Source organism: Desmodus rotundus, chromosome 9 (assembly GCF_022682495.2).
Source record: "Desmodus rotundus isolate HL8 chromosome 9, HLdesRot8A.1, whole genome shotgun sequence".
Lineage (NCBI taxonomy): Eukaryota > Metazoa > Chordata > Mammalia > Chiroptera > Phyllostomidae > Desmodus > Desmodus rotundus.
In genome coordinates, this window is record NC_071395.1 from 40,383,695 (window position 1) to 40,401,049 (window position 17,355).

Genomic DNA, 17,355 nt, shown 5'->3' on the forward strand with positions numbered 1-17,355 from the left:
ATCTTCTTGCATCCTCCTGCGCCAGTGTACAGACGCACTCTGAAGGCAGTTTTGTTCAGCCATAGAGACAAACAGCTGGCTTAGCTGGTTGCGGCTTTGAGCTGGCTCAGGAGGGGTAACCAAGGAAGGAACCCAGGCGGTCACTGTGTCCAAACTGGCACTGTAGAAAGCAAAGGTCACTTGAAGAACATTCAGGAACACAAAGGCTGCACTTGTAAGTGGACAGGGTGAAAGGGCTCGGGCTTTGTGGTGTGTTTTCTCTGTAGAAGCTTCTTTGGCTCTGTCCGGCCAACTCTGCCTGCAGTAAATGAACGAACATAGACTGCAGGTCCCTGCCCGCCTCTCACCGCTTCTCCCTCCATTCCCCACCCCAGGAAGCTGTGCTTGGCCTGACCCTGTGCCAGCTCCCTTCTCTGGAACGCTGCTTGTCAGCCACAAGGTAACAGAGGTCTGGACGCTCCTGCCAGCTCAGGCCATTCAGACACTGCCCATCTGCTGCTGCTCCATTGGGGGCCGCAGGTCCACATGCTGCAGGTCTCACTCCCCATCTGGGGCCCACCCTGTGGGTACTCTCCACCCCCAACTCCCAGCCTCGGCATCTGGTGCGATGCTTCAGCTCAAGTAGCTTTTCCAAGCTGTCTCCATGGTCGCTTGGTAGGTTTTGGGTTCTTCACATGGGCTGGTAGCTTCCTGCAGGAGGACCATCAGCTCAGCCTGAGCTTGGCGATCCCCCACGAAGCCCCTTCTCACCCATCTACCATCTTCTGGCGGATGCTGCAGAAATAAGGCCCTTAAACCTAATAGAATGAAGTCAGGTAGTGCTCTAGTCCTTATAGAGAAAAGCACTCCATGCCACAGAGGCAACGGCCCCTTTCAACCCCAGTTGCCTTCTTGTTTCCACGCTTCTACGTCACAGGCTTGTGCTGCTGCTCTCGACTCCTCAGGTCATGACTGTCCCTGAGACCCTCGGCTACGGGGACACTGTCTCTGTGCCTCTTCCTCATCTGTCATCTCAATGTTGCTTTACGGTACTTTTTTGCTCGGTCGGTGTTCCCTTCTGTGGTGATGGGGTGTCAAGTTCACAGCAGAGCCAGGCAATATATCAGGCTCCCTTCCTTGTTCACTCACTCAGCTAACATTTGGTGCTGGGGACAGTGCGGGAGACAAAAGCAACGTCGTGGCTCTTGGGTGGTGTGCTCGATCATGGAGGAGACAGACACCAGGTAGGCAGACAGAGAGCAAGGTGACAGGTGACCATGAGGAAAAGCGGGGCATGGGGGACAGAGGATGAGAAGACGTATGCTGTTATTTAAGGCAGTCTCCAGGGGCCTCTCTGGTGATGATCCAGACACACGGCTACCTGGGGGAAGGGTGTTCCAGGCAGAGGGAGGGCAGTGCAAAGGCCCTGAGGTGGCAAGGCTAGAGTAGAGCATGAGGAGGGAGCTGAGAACAGAGTTACTGGGTGGTTGGCTGAGAGACCAGCAAAGTTTTTTAAAAAATAAGATCCAGACAGTAAATATTTTCAGCTTTGTGGCCACATGGTCACCATTCTGCTAAGGATCCGTAAATGAATGAGTACGGCTGAGTGCTAACAACGTGTTATTTGCACATCAGGTGAAGGGTGGTCTGATCCGCCAGCTGGAGCTCCCCGATCGGCTGGACCATGCGTGGCCTGAAAGCCTTAGAATGGCTATTGTTTTCCTGGGGTTAACTGCCTCCTTCTTAGAAAACGCTCAGTTCTCCATGCATTTCTCACTAACTGAGACCAGGACTCCTGGGAAAACTGCTGGACTGCTGTCAGCAAGCATGGTCCATGTCTTCTGGGCGGCGTCCCTCCTGAAGTCCCGGTGCCCTTGCTTCTGTCTGCGCAGGTTAGAATGGTAGCTTGGAGACTTCTCCTTCGGAATGCTGAAGATGCTGCTTTCTTGCCGACTGGATGCTGCGTTCTGGCTCAGTCAGAGGACACTGTTCTGGTTCGAGGCCTTCGGCGGTCCAGTCGCCCCTCCTGGAAGTCTGCACAGTTGTCCCCCAGCCTCGCTGCCCTGACACTCCCTGTGGAGGCTGCCGTTCCTTGTGACGGGGCTGTGGCGGCTTCTTCAGTCTGGTCACTGGCGCCCTGCAGTCCTGAGACAGCTTCTTGATGATGGTTTTATTCTGTTCTTTCCCTCCATTTTCTCTCTCACTTAAAAAAAAAAATCCTATCCATTGGATATTGAACCTCCTGGATCCAATCCTTTCATTTTTCTTCCAGGATTTTTCTCACATTCTTTTCTTTCTCCACATATTTTTCCCTCTCACATCAGCATTCGGTGATGGTTTGTGTGCCAGCCTGGCCAGGCTCTGGGGCCCAGTCATCCAATCAAACGGGGGCCTTGGTGCTGCTCAGGCATTTTGTGGCCGAGGTTCACCTCTGTCACCCGTCGACGTGAAGGGAAGAGGATGGGCCTCATCCAATCAGCTGAAAGGCCTTCAGAGGGAAACTGAGGTTTCCCTGAGGAAGAAACCCCGACCGTGGCCTGCAGAGTCAGCTCTGGGCAGAGAGTCTAGCCTGCTGACCGGCCCTCCAGATTTCCGACTTGCTGGCCCCCACTGCTGCAGGAGCCAGTTCCTTGAAATAAATCTCCTTATATATTAATACATAATAATAATTATTTCCATATTTGTATAAATTATGATGAACTAGAATATATTTACATATATAATTTCCGTGTTTATTTATAAAAGATTTTATTTCTTTATCATTAGAGAGTGGGGCAGAGAGAGAGAAAGAGGGATGATGTGTGAGAGAAACATCATCAGGTTGCCTCTCACACACCCCCACTGGGGACCTGGTCAGCAACCCAGGCATGTGCCCAGACTGGGAATCGAACCGGAAACCTTTTGGTTCTCAGGCCAGCACTCAATCCATTGAGCCACAGCAACCAGTGCTGTGTATATAATTTAAAAATATACACTTCCTGACACACCTGACCCTTGCCCAGTGCCATTCCTTGGGGCCACATGGACCACACGGGAACTGAGGCCTGTTTTTGCCTCCTGTTTGCACTCGGCAGTGAGGAGATAAAAGCCCGATGGTTGATCCCCGCCTGGCTCTCTGACCTAACTGACCACCTCACACCATCTCCCAAACTTCTGCTCTTACTCCCCTCTTCTCTGCCATCACTGCTCTCCTGTTCTCCTTGTTCTGGGGGTTTATGCCTTCTCATCACTTCCTTCTGTGCCAGTTGGTAGGGTTTTGCTAGGGAGCAGAAGCAAGCACATGCACTCAAGCTGCTGTGATTCTTCACAAGGCCCGAGGATGATTTCTGTCTGCAGAAGCCTACCACCCACTTTTAGGCCACGGGGTTCTGGGCCTGGCCCTGGGAGCCGGCATGCCTGGACAAGGTCCACAGGACAACCTCTAGCGCCCCCTGCCCTCACCCTCCCAGAATTCTTTGGGAGATCAAGGGGCATTTACCTATAAAAGGACCATTTCAGCAGGAACTGCCGGGCAGCCTTGGGAAAGCTGGGGCTGCCTGCGTGCTGCTTCAGGACCTGGGTGACCACATTGTCGAGCCAGCTGGCCCATTGGTCCAGGGAGCTCTGCTGCTGCAGGGTCAGCTTGAAGTCCTGCTCCAGCTGCTGCACCACGCTCTCCTTGCACTGGCACACCCACGAGGCCTGCTCCTGCGGGAGCAAGGGCGGTGGGTCAGCAAAAGCCCCCACACCAACGTCACGGGTGACAGCACAGAGACCCCAGCTGTGGCCATCTCCAGGTGCTCCGGGCTGACCTTACGGTGCCCACTTCATGGGGCGGGGATAGATGGACCAGAGAGGGAGCCTGCCTGGCATGTAAGGAACTGAATTCAGGCTTCCTGGATCCATAGCTCTGATTGCACCATGTCTTTGTGCTGTTTTACTTCGAGCGGTCACTCTTGTGAGTGTGTGTGTTTAGTGGGTAAACCCAGGGCCTGAACTAGACGTAAATACAGAAGCCGATCCATTTGCTGACAGCCTGAACTTTTCGAAGCCCAAAGAGAGAACTATGAACATGGCAATAGGAAGGAACTTTTAAAAAAAATCCTCATCTGAGGATATTTTAATTGATTTTTTAGAAAGAGGAAGGAGGGGAGAGAGAGAGAGAGAGAGAGAGAGAGAGAGAGGAACATCAGTCGGTTAACTCCTATATGCACCCCGACAGGGGATTGAACCCACAACCCTTTGGTGCACGGGGTGATGTTCCAATCAACTGTGCACCTGGCCGGGGCAGGAAGGCACATTTTTAGAGAAAATGAACACAGGTGGCAGTCACAGCTCCTGCAGAATCAGAGACCCTGGAGTGAGACCTGGGTCCCTGGGTGGGCCAGCCCTGAATCTGGTCCATGCAACAGAAGTGTGCACTGGGCTTGCTATGAGCGGGAGTTTGTGGATCTGTGAATTTTTTTAGATGGTGGAAGGCTGGGTAGGAGGGTGGGGGTCACACGCACGTTGCCCCTGCTCTCCAGGCTGGTTCCGGAGACCTGTTCCCAGCTGTGGGGAACCTTGTTGGGGAAAGTCACCTGCACGTTGGCGAAGTCCACGCGGTTGAGGTCGCTGAGCATCTGGTTGATCTGGGAAGTGTTCTGAAGCACGGCCCGGGCCGCCTGCGCCAGGTGATTGAGGGACGTGTATCTCCGCAGGGTCTGGGCAAAGGCGCTGACCACACCGACCTGTGTGTGGCCACAGACAGCAGGAGAGGGTGAGCTGCACACATGAACGAATGTAGGGAAAGCCTGTTCTCTCTGCTCCTTGGAGGGCATGGGCTCAGGGACAGTTCTGGGCCACGGAAGAGGCTTTAGTCTGACAGTCTCAAGGACCCAAAGAGTGAGAATAGTGAAGGACACAGATGTCACCAAAGCATCATGTGGCATCTACAGCACACACCATGGCATAGGTGGGTTAGAACTCAATTCCTTCCACTCTCTGGAGGGGCTGGTGAGTCAGACTCTATGGGGGCGGCCTGGGAATCTGCAATTTACCAACTACCTAGGCAGTTCCTTCTCTCCCTGAAGTTGCAGGATCACCGGCCTAACAGAGCAATTCCAGGCTGTAGGTGGGTAGACCAGATGCCCAGAATCTGGCCTCCTCTGTATGTGGCAGCTCCTTTAGAAATGCGTGCAAGAAAGGTCGCAAAGGTTATTCTCTTTTTTGTGTGTGGGCCAACTGTCCACATTTAAATTCTGATTTGTGGCCAAGGCTACAGTAGTAAGAGTAAAGCAAGGAGATTAAATTCCTGTCTTTTCACGAGCACAGAAACATTTCATTTGTTGTGAGTTGACTCAAGTATGTCACATTAAATAGCATCTTCTGCTGTGCCCCTCCCTGACAGCACCCATCCTACATCCATAGCATCCTCAGGACTTCCTGAAGGGACCACTGATCCTCAGGACACACTCTGGGGTCTAGCAGTCAAGTTCCCCTAGAGCAGAGGGAGGAGCCCCCTCTTCTGAGCCACTCCTGCCCCCCTCCCTTCACAGCATAGTTGGACCTGAGGGGGTCCCGAGGCCTGTGGCCTCTGCTTCTGGACACTGGCGTGGTCTGAAGGCCCAGCCCCCAACCCCAGGAGTCACCTTGGTCTGGATGACCTGCTGTGGGAAGTCGCGCATGGCGTTCGTCAGCCAGCCTTCCAGGCTCTTGGCGAAATTGCGAATGGCCTGTGTCAAGGTGCCTGGGAAGTCGAACCACAGTGTTAACAGTGAGAAAGGCAGAGTCTCGCCCAGCGGGATCAGCAATGAGTGTAAGACATGCAAACGCAATGAAAGCTACCACCCAGCGAGCGACAGAGAGAGAAAAGCAGAGCAACGGAGCAGCACAGGCCCAGGGCAATCTGGGGGGACACTCGGTGAGGGGCCGGAGTGGGAGTCAGGGCCCGCAGGACTGTTCGTCTCTGCACTGGGCATTCGCACCCAGGGCGACCCTGCCCCGCAGGGACACTGGGTGATGCCTGGGACATCTGTGGTTGTCACAACTGGGGGGTGCTCCTGGCATCGAGTGGGAGGGGGCAGGGATGCTGCTCAGCACCTGCAGTGCCCAGAACTGCCCCACAAAGAGTGACCCGGCCCCAGTGTCAGCAGGGCTGAGACCGAGAGACTCTGATACAAATGCATGTAAATATATCCCAGCAAGTTCTAAGTGTATTTTGAGATGGCTTACAATAGGAAACAAATAATAAGACTCTTTAGAAAAAAAATCCCCCAAACATAGAAGTAAAGCTACCCAACTCAAACCTTAATATAGACACGCAGTTGCACACGACACTTAACAGGTGTCAGGCAGGCAAGGCCGCAGGACAGACCCAATCGTTTTGCTGCTTCCCGTTTTTGGGCACAAACGCAGCAGCCAGTTCTTTAAGAAAGACTGGGGTTTTCCGAGCGCTGACACAAAATGTGCACAGGTCACCTGCCAAGTGCAACCGGTGGCACCCCCTGAGTTGCTGAGTAAGGAAAGGCCTCAGTGCCTAGCCTGCTGGCCCTTCACCCGGGGCAGTGCTTCCACCTGCAGGTTGCTAGGAGCCCACTGAAGAGCCTGAAGTCAGGGGCTGGCACAATGGGTGCCCCCTGGTGGTGGGTTTTGTCATCACCATCAATGGCCTGGCAGCCAGGTCCTCATAGTCCTGGGAAGGTCCCCCAGCACATGTCAGCCCCAAGTGTGTAGCCATCAAGGCCCACAATTTCTTTTTTTTCTGCCTTTCCTCAAGGATGCTGGAATGTGGAGAAAATACTATAGGGTCCACCTTTTGGTGCTAGAGAGCCACAGGGCTGGGAGCAAGCTGGGCTCAGCCTCAGATCAGCCTGGATGAAGCGGGTTAAAACCGGATTCAGACCATCCTTAGGGCTTTTAGCAAATGCAGAGCCTAGAGGGGTAGGGACGTCCTGTGACTTTGGCCCCACCCTCGAGGATCTCCTTTGGGGACATAAGAGCCCCAGAACCCCACAGCCCTGGGCAGCCCAGCCCCAAGCCCAGCCCAGCCCCGAGTGGGCCCCCCCTTCTCTCCCTGAGTCAGTGACAAGGAAAGCAGGTAGGCAAGGGTGAGCATCTTCCAGGGAGGATTGAGTTACTGCTCTCCCCGGATTCTCGGTGTCCCAAGTCTGAGCTGGACCTGACAAGGTGGCTGCAGGGGTGCAGAGACAGGAAGGAGGGAAGGCAGGGGCGGCAAGCTGCTTACTGGGCACCGGCCGCAGTACGTCGGGGATGAGGACCTCCACGAGGGCCTGGTAGAGGATGTGGTCACAGCTCCTCATCCACTTAAGGATGGGGTCGCATTTACACAGAGACACCAGCTTGTCCTTCGGGAGGATGATGGCTTTGGGGTCCTCGTCACTGTGGGGGAATGGAGGAGACCAGGTGAGCTGCAGCCGAAAGACCACGCGAGGCCTGTGCCCACCCTGGCTTGTATCTCCATGGGGGTCTTGCTCTCCCTTCCCCCACCCTGTTTGCGGCCGAAGTAATGATGCGTCCCACTGTGGCTACAGCTGAGGTGACTTCCCTTTGGGATGGCACATGGTCACCAATAAAATCACTCACTTGAAACAAGTGAATGGGCAACGCAAACTACAAATCAACTGTCAGAAGGACAAAAAGAACAGGTAGTAGTGGGGAGCGCCCATTCTTGGGACGCTGACACATTTGTCTGTGGGTCACAGTGTGGGTGTCGCGAGGCCTGTCTGGGGGGTCGAGGACAGGCACCTGGCTGGTAGAGAGGCAGGGCTGTCGCCGGCAGAGGCTTTAGAATTCCAGAAGGAAAGCCACAGCTTCTCGATGTAGTGGAATTGGAGGTTCATCACGACATCCAAAGTGGCCTGGAAGTAAAAATGTCTGGTTAGACAAGCGAACGTGCACGTTCGAAAGGGTGCGGGTCACCTGTCGTCAGGACCTTCCCGGAAGTAGCCTTGATGCAGGCTGCGGGGGAGGAGGGGGGCCCTTTGAAGTCCAGAGAGGGACCATGGAGGAGATGGAAAATGGACGGAGGGGCACCGTCCAGGGGGCAGGGATTCTATCCGCTCCATGGCTGGAGGGAGCAGCAGGCCGCTCCTGGGTCCCCCGTGTCGTCAGGGACACTGGGGATGTCTGTGCGACTGGCGGCCCTGAGGAGGCACACGGGACTCTGCACCAGGCCCTGGGGGCACCGGGGCTCCCACTGAACCCCGCAGACCAACTGTGGGCTCTTCCCGGGGCCACCTGGGGGGGCGGTCACCTCACAGTGCTGCCGGTAGGCCAGCTGCAGGGCCTTGATGTCCTGCAGCGTGATGCTGTCCTGCAGCAAGAGGCCGCCCAGGTCAGGGGCTGGGAACTCCGGGAAGACGTGGGAGACATCTGGTGGGGGAGAAACAGAGTCGTCAGCAGACCCACAGAAGGTCCACATGCAGGGGCCGGGCTGGGAGGCCGTGTGCCGGGGACGCTGTTGGGACATGCTGGTGACCGCTTGACAACCTTGGGCGGCACCCTGGCACCCGGGCAGTCACACAGCTTTTGAAAGCTTCGGTTTCCTCAGGCACAGAATGGGACAGCATCCTCACCTCCCAGGCACGTGGAATACGCCCACAGAGACAAGCATCGAGCCAGGGCCCAGGACACAGCGAGTACTCGCTTCACCCCGGCATGGGGCCAGCCAGGGCAATGCATCTGGGGACAAGGCTGGCCCCGTAGTGACCTCCCGGGCCCTGTTCAGGCTAGAAGAAAACACTAAAAGCAGACCCAGGCCACTGGCGCCTGAGGGGGGCAGGCTTATGCCACCGGTCCCAGCGGCCCTCCTTAGGTGTGCCTGGCGGGGGACAGGCTCCGAGTCAGGATGCAATCCCAAGAAGGTGGTGGTGCTGCCAGGGTGGCAGGGGGACTGTGGCTCCCAGGGAAGAGGGCCAGGCAGCCCTGTGTGAGGGCACCAGGAGGGGAAAACCCTGTGTTAGGGGTCCCGAGCACCCCGGTAAGCAGGGAAGAGCACTAGGAGGGCAGCTGGAACTTGTGCCGCCCTGAGTTGACAGGTGTTAAATCCCCGCATCTGGTCTTCCCTCTGGTGGGCATTTCATTCTGTTTACTTAGTTTGTGGTGGTTGCTTTACACACTAATTTTGGGGGCATATGCTTAGTGTTTAAAACCTCAGGGATGCCACAAGAGAGGTTTATCTAGAATTATCTATGTAATTGAAGAGGTGTCACACAAGAAAACTGTTGAATGCACCCCTTTAGATGCTGCTGGTGACGAAACCCAGGAGCACGGGGAAGCGCTGAGGAGACCCGGGGCCTCACAGCAGGGCCCGCACCCAGGGCGGCGCTGCCGCTCACCGATGTACTGCTGGTGGTGCTGGCTCTGGGCGGCCGTGGCCTGCTCCGGTGTGCTGTGCAGGCTGTTGTGCGAGCCACTGTCCCCAAGGCTCTCTGACTTCTGGGCTGGCCGGTACCTGGGCAGGGGACACATGTGCCATCATGAGGCCCCGGCAGCACCGCCCAGAAGGGGCCCGAGGAGCAAAGGGCTGAATGAGACGCAGTTTGGTGTGTGTGTGACTTTAAAATAATTGTGGTCAAATACACATAAACACAATGTATCATCGTAATCATTTCTAAGTGTACAGTTCAATGAAGTACATTCGCATTGTTACACAACAATCATCACCATCCGCCTCCAGAACTTTCTCATCTTTGCAAACTGAAACTCTGTCCCCATTACACACTGACTCCCACCCCCACCCCCAACCCCGGCCCCCACCACCTACTTCCTATCTCTACCATCTGACTCCTCTAGGGGCCTCCTGTGAGTGGGATCACAAGGTGTTTGTCCTTTTGTGTCTCTGGCTTCTCTCACTGAGCATAATGTCCTTCAGGCTCATCCCCATTGTCACATGTCTCAGAATGTCCTTCCTCTTTAGAGCGGAATCCTATTCCAAAATGCACATCACATTTTGTGTATCCGCCCATCTGCTGCTGGATATGCAGGTTGCTTATACGTGTGTCTGTATATGTACACAGTATTCTAATCCTTCTCTCTTAGGAGACAAGCGAACTTCACACACAGAATTTCAAATACCTTACTATTGAACTGTCTCAAAAGAAGTTCTGACTTTCCTTTTGCCCCGAGACAGGAAGCAGTGGACAGATGGCCCGTGTGGCAGCAAACCGAGAAGCACGAACAGAGGCGGCCTTCCCGGGCAACTTGTCCCTCTAAGCCCAGAGGGACGCTTTGAGGTGGTGTGTGTGGCAGAAAGCAGGGGGAGGGGTCCCGGACTGAGCTGGGAGAGCCTTTGTGGAAGAGGGCCGGCTCACTGTGAAGAGGAAGAAATTCCCCTCGATGTTCGTGGACCACCTTACTCAGGGTGGTTCCAAGTGTCGCGGTGAAACACGTGTAGCTGCTCCCGAAATAACATGCTGCCTGGTGTTTTCGGGGCCGCACCATGTCTGTGCACAGCCAGGGTCAGGGCGGCGTGTTTGTTCTGTTCTGATGTGTTGGCTCCTGGAGGCTCTTTTTTATGACCTCTAACTCCTGCGACTGATTGTGTGATTGGGAGTCACTGGGACACTTTAGAGCAGCTGACGTGGGACTGCGAGCCTCATAGACTGGCAGTGGCATGGAGGGGCCATGGGGGTAAAGGGGGAACGGGATCCCCCCCCCGCCCCGCCAGGGGCTGTCTGGGCTCTAGAGAGGGGCCCGCGAGGCCTGAAGGCTGCCAGGGAGGCGATACTTGAGTGGGAGCCTGAACCAAGGCAAACGTTAGCTGTGGAGGGCCAACTCCGCCACTTGTTTGTAAGTTCACATTTCAGTGTCCATAAATAAAGTTTTATTGGCACACAGCCACGCCCACTCACTTATGAATCATTGGGGGCAGCTCTCATGCAAAACAGCAAATTGAGTGGATTGCAAAGCTCAAGGTATTTGTTCTCTGGCCCTTTATAGAAATGTTTGCTGAGTCCTGCCTTAAAAGAGGGGTGAAGAGAACATTCCAGAAAGTGACCAGGCCTTTCCAGCCATCAGATCAAAACATCAGGAAGAAAGCAGCAACTTAAGTCTATAGGCTTCTTTCCCTGGCTCCCTGGGTTATTTTCAGTGTTCTCTCTCTCTCTCCTTTTTTTTTTCGGTAGCTGAAAAATTAAAGATCTGTGGCTCCAACTTTTTGACATTCTGGAAAAGGAAAAACTATGAAGACAGTAAAAAGATCGGGGTTGCCAGGGGCTGGGGGAGGGAGGGGTGGATAGGTGGGGCACAGAGGACCTTCAGGCCATGACACTACTCTGTGCGACACTGTGATGGAGGTGGACACGCGTCATTCTACATCTGTCCAGACCTACAGAACGCGCCACACCGGGAAGAACGCCAGTGCAAACTATGGACTGGGGTGTCCCCGAGCGTCAGCGCGGGGTCACTGGGTGGCACAAGCCGACCGCTCTGGTGGGGAGAGGACAGTGGGGAGGCTGTGTGTGTCCGGGGCAGGGGTATATGGGAAATCTCTGCACCTTGCAGCCAATTTTGCTGTGACCTAAAACTGCTCTAAAAAATGTCTATTTTTTTTTTTTTTTTAAAGAGAACGCTCTGGAATTTCTGTTAGCTAGCGAGGTTGTACGCTCAGCCCCAGAGTCCTGCTGGCCTCCCTGCATGCCACTGGAGGTGAATGTCTGCGCTCGCCCAGGACGCTGGAGACCGAGGTTATCATGAGTTTCTTTGCTCTGCCGTAGGGTGGGAGTCCCCTCGCATGAATGCATAGTACATAATGTTTGATAAACTCCCTCCCTATGTCTCCCCAGAAAAACCCAGGCCCCACCCCCTTCCGCAGGCCGGCCTCGGCCCGGGTCACCCACCTTGGTTTCTGATGAACAGGCTGCTGCCGCATGGCCATGTACTGAGTGTCCTCCTGCAGCCGGTTCAGGGGTGAGTCCGGCTTCAGACGGATCCCATAGTAATGGTATTTGGAGTTGCCCCTAGAAACCAAACACCCCGGCTCAGCTCTCCCCGGGGATGTGTTAAAGGACAGGCAGAGCTCCGTCTCAGCAGCCGCACTTGGGGCCTTTGGGTCCGGTGTTGCCTGGATCGTGTGGGGGTGCTCACTCTGCACCGCCCCCCTCAGGGAGGCTCCCCTCATGCACTTTTGTGTGATAAAGGCTCAGTTAAGTCCAGTTCTGTGCCTGCGTTCTATGAAGATATCATCTGTCTGTCAAAGATCAAAGGCAACAGAGGACAGGAGAAGGCTCTGCCGTTCATTCTCTCGGCCAGGATGCTGGCTTCTGAGAGTGCGAGAATGAGCCCGGCCGGCCGCGTCTGCGCAGCCTCACTGAGGGCAGGCGCCGAGCCTGCCACGGATCGCGGCCGCGTGAGCTCTAGGCTGCTCCCTGTCAGTGCAGCGTGGCCACCTTTTGTTTGTTTGCTTTAGTGGGAGGGGTGTTCACGTTACTGGCTGGTTAAGTTTATGACACGTGAGGTTCCCTGGCTGCTGTAGGCCAAGGGCAGGCTGTAGCAACAAGCATCAAGAAGTAGTAAATCCAGCTCTGTTAGATAATCCAGAGGCAGCCTTTAAAAACCTGTTATAATGAAAAATTTCAAGCAAAGAGAGGGAGCTGAAGTGAACCCCTGTGTCTCGTCACCCGGAGGGAACGGAAGCACAGCCCACGCCCTGGCCCTGGCCAGGCAATGCTGCTGCCAACTCGGGGCAGCCCCACGTTCACCCAGAGCTACGTCAGTCGGGATGTGCGGGCAGGAGGAGGAGACCCCATGTTCTTCAAAAGCTCGATTTCCGTGTAAAGAAGGAGGAAGGGTGGGTGGGCATGGGGGATGTTGGACGGTCCCCTCTACCCACCTGGTGCCCAGCCGCCGCGTCCTCAGGCCCATAAACACGGAGCGAATCAGTTTCCCAAAGGAGGCGGCGTTCACAGGGTCCACCTTGTGCTCCTGGCAGTGCCGAAGGTAGTGGTTGTACAGGGAGCTCCGGGGGAGGCTGACGCCCTCGGCGGTTTCGTAATTATCCAACAGCCACTGGAGCTGGAGAAACAAACACACGTTTCTGGTTGTCGAAGTCCCCCAAATGCCAAAATGCTAAGATGGACTCGTTCAGAGAAGAACATGCTCTCCCTCCACTTAACACGATGAGGAGATTCATTGCTACTGCCATGGATTTGGGTTCCAGAGATTCTGGGCACGTTACCGAGCAGCTTTCTTTCACCTGCTTTTTTACTCCTGCCATTTTCAGCCCGGTCTTCAGGCTCCTTGCCTTCACTGAGAAAAACGTGCACGGATGGGGACCTCGTGGAAGTGGTCCTTACCATCATTTAAACATGCGCACGCCCCGTGCCTGCTTCAACACCAAATGTCTCCAGACCTTTGGGAATGGAGGTCAGTTCTGACGACGAGAAAGAGGCAGAGTCAAGGAAACTCGGGGGCCTGGGAGCGCCACGCCCCACACTGGCCGAGGGTGTCGATGGACCGCTATCTCCTGCAGGCCCGACCCAGTGGGGCACAAACAGAAATGGATAAATACCTAAGAGGCACACTGGCCAGGTTTTGTGCTTAGGCTGAAGCTGAAGCTGCTGCACCCAGAGGTGGAAGGGCAGGAGCCGTCCTCGGAGAAAGCCGTGCCCTCACATGGGGTGACAGGCCTGCCCGGGAGCCCCAAGCACAATGCCTTCAAAGCTGCGGTTTAATTCTGGCTTGTGCTCCATTGTGTGAGCACAAAAGGCTTCACTGAGCGCGGGCTTTTGCGACGGGCAGGGGCCGTGTGCACAGGAAGCAGCCTGAGGCGGGACCGTGAAGGATCCGGTGTCCTCGTGGGAGGTGGTGGTCTGTCCAAGCTGCCATTCCTGTCCAGACAAGCCCTCCCCCCACCCCTGCCCCCCGGCCCAGGCCCCTCTGTGGTCCTGGCATGCTGGGCTCCTGCAAATCCCCGCGCCCTCTGCTTCCTTCCAGACCCGGAGTGAGAATCTCCATGGGGAATCAGCACCCCATTCCCCCATCCATGGCCTACACCCCACTGCAATCCACACCCCACTGGCCCCATGCAGACTTAGCGTCCAAGCTGGGAAGTCAGCCTTCATCGCCCTTTTAAAATAGTTCTCTTATGTAAAGGTTCTAATGTATACAGAGGTAGCAAGCATTGCCTGAGGAACTCCTGCCTCGGAAAGTCAGCTTGAGCCCGTTTCATTTCGGCTAAGCCCCACCGGGACCATTTTAAACCGAACCCCTTCATCTCATCCCTGGGCTTCTCCACTCTCTGTGGAGCCAGCTGGGGGCCCAGGTGCCCGAATGAAGGAGGTTTCAGAGGTGGGGGGTGGGCACGGTGGAGGTGCAGGATGAAGGTGGGGGACAGGTCATAGATCCAGGTGAAGGGGCTCCTGGGGAACTGGCAGAGCAGATGGCCTTTTAACAGAAAGACAGGCACTGGATACCAAGAAGGGTTAGGAGGTGGGATCTGTTTTGGTGGGGAGGGGCTCAAGTGCGGGGCTGGTGCTGGAGGGCCAGGTATGTAGACCTGGCACCCAGGAGACACCACAGGGTCTCCAGGGGGAAGGGGCACACAGAAGGGCTGGGGAGGAAGAGTGGTGCCAGGCCTGCCGCTGGGGGAGGTCCCCTCTCCGTACGCTGCAGTGAGGTCTCAGCCACACAGTCCTCCTCGCTGAGGGGGCAGGGCACAGCTCTGGCTTATCCCTGGGGGTCGGGTTTAAACCAGGGCCCACCCCACCCTCGGGCCACTAAGGCCTCCCTCAGTCCTTCGTCCCATGTTCCCGAGTGCACCTGTGTGTGGCCCTGAGGAGTCCTCCTCCCCTGGGCTGTGAGTCTATGTGACTAGTAACTGGCCGTCCATTCTGTTCTGTGTTGGGTGTCGTGTGTTTGGCCATTCCTGTAACCCTAGGGTGGGACCTGCTCTCACCGAGAGTGTGAACGGGAGACAGTGACAACAGGGAGACAGGAAGGAAGGTGCAAAGCGACAGCGCAGGAGGGTGGCAGCTGTCAGAGCAGAGGGCTCTTGGCAGAGCATCTGAAGCACGAGGTGGGCTCAAGGTCATGGGAAATAAGACAGGGCCCTGCAATGACACTCATCTTCTCCATTTGGGAGAAGAACAAATGGTTTACTTTCCACCAAGTCATTCAGACCTTGCATTTTTAGCTTTCCCTTAAACGTGTGCTTTCTGACGCCGGTGGCACAGTGCCTCCCTTCACCCCCCGAGCTCCGCTCTGGCCCAGGGCTTGGAGCCTTAGGAGCCATCTCCGTGGTCCTCCCTTGCCTCCCACCTCTCTGTCCACGTTTGCACCCCCAGGATCTTAAAGATGCCTCAAGAAACACCGACCAGATAAGATGAGGTCCCAAAGAGTGAATGGGACCCCAGTGTGTGGGCGCAGAAGCTGGGGGCTCTTTCTCTCTGCTCAGGAGGCTGAGGGGCCCAGGATGTCACTTCTTCAGGAATCCTCTGTGGGCGGGAGAAGCTAGGACCAGGAGCCCAACACCTCAGAGCCATCATGCTGACGGGTGGGGCAGGGGCCAGCCACACAACGACCCTGGTCCTAGCTCCAGGCTGAGGCAGACTGTGTGGGTGGTGAGCGGGAAGGGGCCCTGCTCCAGGGGTCCTGAGAGATGAAGGCCAGCACCGGCCCACCGCTCGATACAACCAGCTCATGTGTGAAGAGAAAGGCCTGGGAAATATGATGCCTCCAAGTTACTTAAACTAAAAGTAGACCTCTGTTTGGGTGGTTCTGTTGAGGTGACATCAAGGATACGGTGAAGCTATGGACGCGTGGTTATCCTCCTTCCAGGAGAGGTGACTACAGAGAACTGACACCCCAGCCGCCTCCAAAAGAAGAGCTGGTCACACTTCCACTCTCTTTTGCACTGACAAGTCGTCAGGAAGGAAAACCGATTTGAGTGGCAAATGAGCCAAGACAGGAAGAAGCTGAGGGAGGGGCCACTGGGGAAGTGTTTCAGCAAAGGACCAGCCCATTCAAAGGCCCAGAGGCAGGACTATGCAGCGCGCAGGAGGAACAGGGGGAAGCCTGTGTGGAGTTGGGGGCGGGGCTCCAGGCACTCGTCTGGAGGAAAACAGTAGGTTGGGTCAGCAGCCCGGGTGGGGGTTGGCAGGGTGGCGAGGGTGGGTTAGGAATACTGAACAAACAGTGGTCCCGCCAAGACCACTGCTAGGCGTTGGCCACAATAATCTGGAGCAGCTTCTGGTCAAGGGACCCATCCCATGAAGCTGCCACGCTGGCCAGGCCCCAGCGTAGTCTACAGGCCACAGCTTGGTCAGTGCACCGGCCTGTGGCCGGCTACCACCTAAAGACTAACGGATCTTTGACAATTTGTGTTTCTTGATGAAAAAGCCCTATAGTCTGAATACAAGTTAATCTAAAAGCAGGGTTTGGAAATAAAAGTTCATTTTAGTAGACAGTGGCCACCTCCCTGTGACAGTGACCTGGTGAACATGCTGTGGGGTCCCCGAGTCAGGGAGCATCAGGGTGGGGGTGCTTCTTGAGCCAGGAACTGGGGGACGGTAGGGCAGTGGCTCTGGGAGGAGCCAGGCACCTGGGGGACCACAGCTGAGGCTCCCCAGGCCGGGCACGACAGCAGGGAGGCCGCAGCGCCACCCCCAGGGGTGGAGGTGTTTTCATGCCCAGCACCATCTCTGTCACCTGCTTCCTCTGAAACAGCTATCCCTTATTTTCATGCCACCAAATCACAGCCCCCCCCACAATTTACAGATGGCTCACTTGGGCTGCAGGGTGTCCCCATCAGGATGTAAGGTCCTTCAACCAGCAGACCCCTGGGGCTGAGCCCCCGCGGGCAGCATGGGAAGCTCTGGAGGGACTCTGACATCAACTGGGTCAAGAATGTGCTGTCCAGCCTTCCCAGGCTCTAGGCATCGCCACCCGCACCCACCCAAGACAGCGCACAGGGAGGGAACCAAGCTCTGCAGAAGACAGGAGGGGTTCTGGAGGTGAGCTTCTGTGCCGGCCCCCTGGGCAGACTTAGTGTGCCTGCACCGGTTTTCTCACACCTGCTCTCACACCTGCGGAGCCCCTGCCCTCACCGTTCAAACTCCCTGCAGTGAGTGCTCCTTCCTTTGGCTCCCACAGTCCCGATGCTGAGGGCAGGGGGAGGGGGGCACTCTGACCAGGCCCCCCAGCCAGGCTCATCTGCTCTGGGGTTGGGCTGGCAAAGGATTGGGGACATGGGCTCCATCGCCCAAAACTAAAGCAATCTCAGCTGTAGGCAGCTGTGGTGACAACTGTCAAGAGTGAGTGTGGAGAGCTGGCCAGAGGGCAGGCTCAGCCAGCTGAGACCAAAGCAGGTGTCAGCAGGACCCGCTGCCCATCTGTGAGGCAGGTCACGCTCTCCCTCTCCCCTTCCTCCTGCTCTCACATCTTCAAGGACAGCACCAG

General features: G+C 55.9%; 1 protein-coding gene across 4 annotated transcripts in view; it reads right to left on the reverse strand.

Annotated features, from left to right (window-relative positions):
• The window catches only part of RFX2 (regulatory factor X2), an 83,522-nt gene that overhangs the window by 7,526 nt on the left and 58,641 nt on the right, over window positions 1–17,355 (reverse strand). For all 4 annotated transcript variants that reach the window (XM_053911757.2, XM_024569053.4, XM_045202604.3 and 1 more), the window contains 9 exons: window positions 12,791–12,972; window positions 11,799–11,918; window positions 9,297–9,412; window positions 8,213–8,331; window positions 7,705–7,817; window positions 7,184–7,338; window positions 5,589–5,686; window positions 4,539–4,688; window positions 3,458–3,666 (listed from right to left, as the gene is read on the reverse strand). In XM_053911757.2, the coding sequence (XP_053767732.1) occupies window positions 3,458–3,666; window positions 4,539–4,688; window positions 5,589–5,686; window positions 7,184–7,338; window positions 7,705–7,817; window positions 8,213–8,331; window positions 9,297–9,412; window positions 11,799–11,918; window positions 12,791–12,972 (1,262 nt within the window). The remainder of the gene's footprint in view (window positions 1–3,457; window positions 3,667–4,538; window positions 4,689–5,588; window positions 5,687–7,183; window positions 7,339–7,704; window positions 7,818–8,212; window positions 8,332–9,296; window positions 9,413–11,798; window positions 11,919–12,790; window positions 12,973–17,355) is intronic.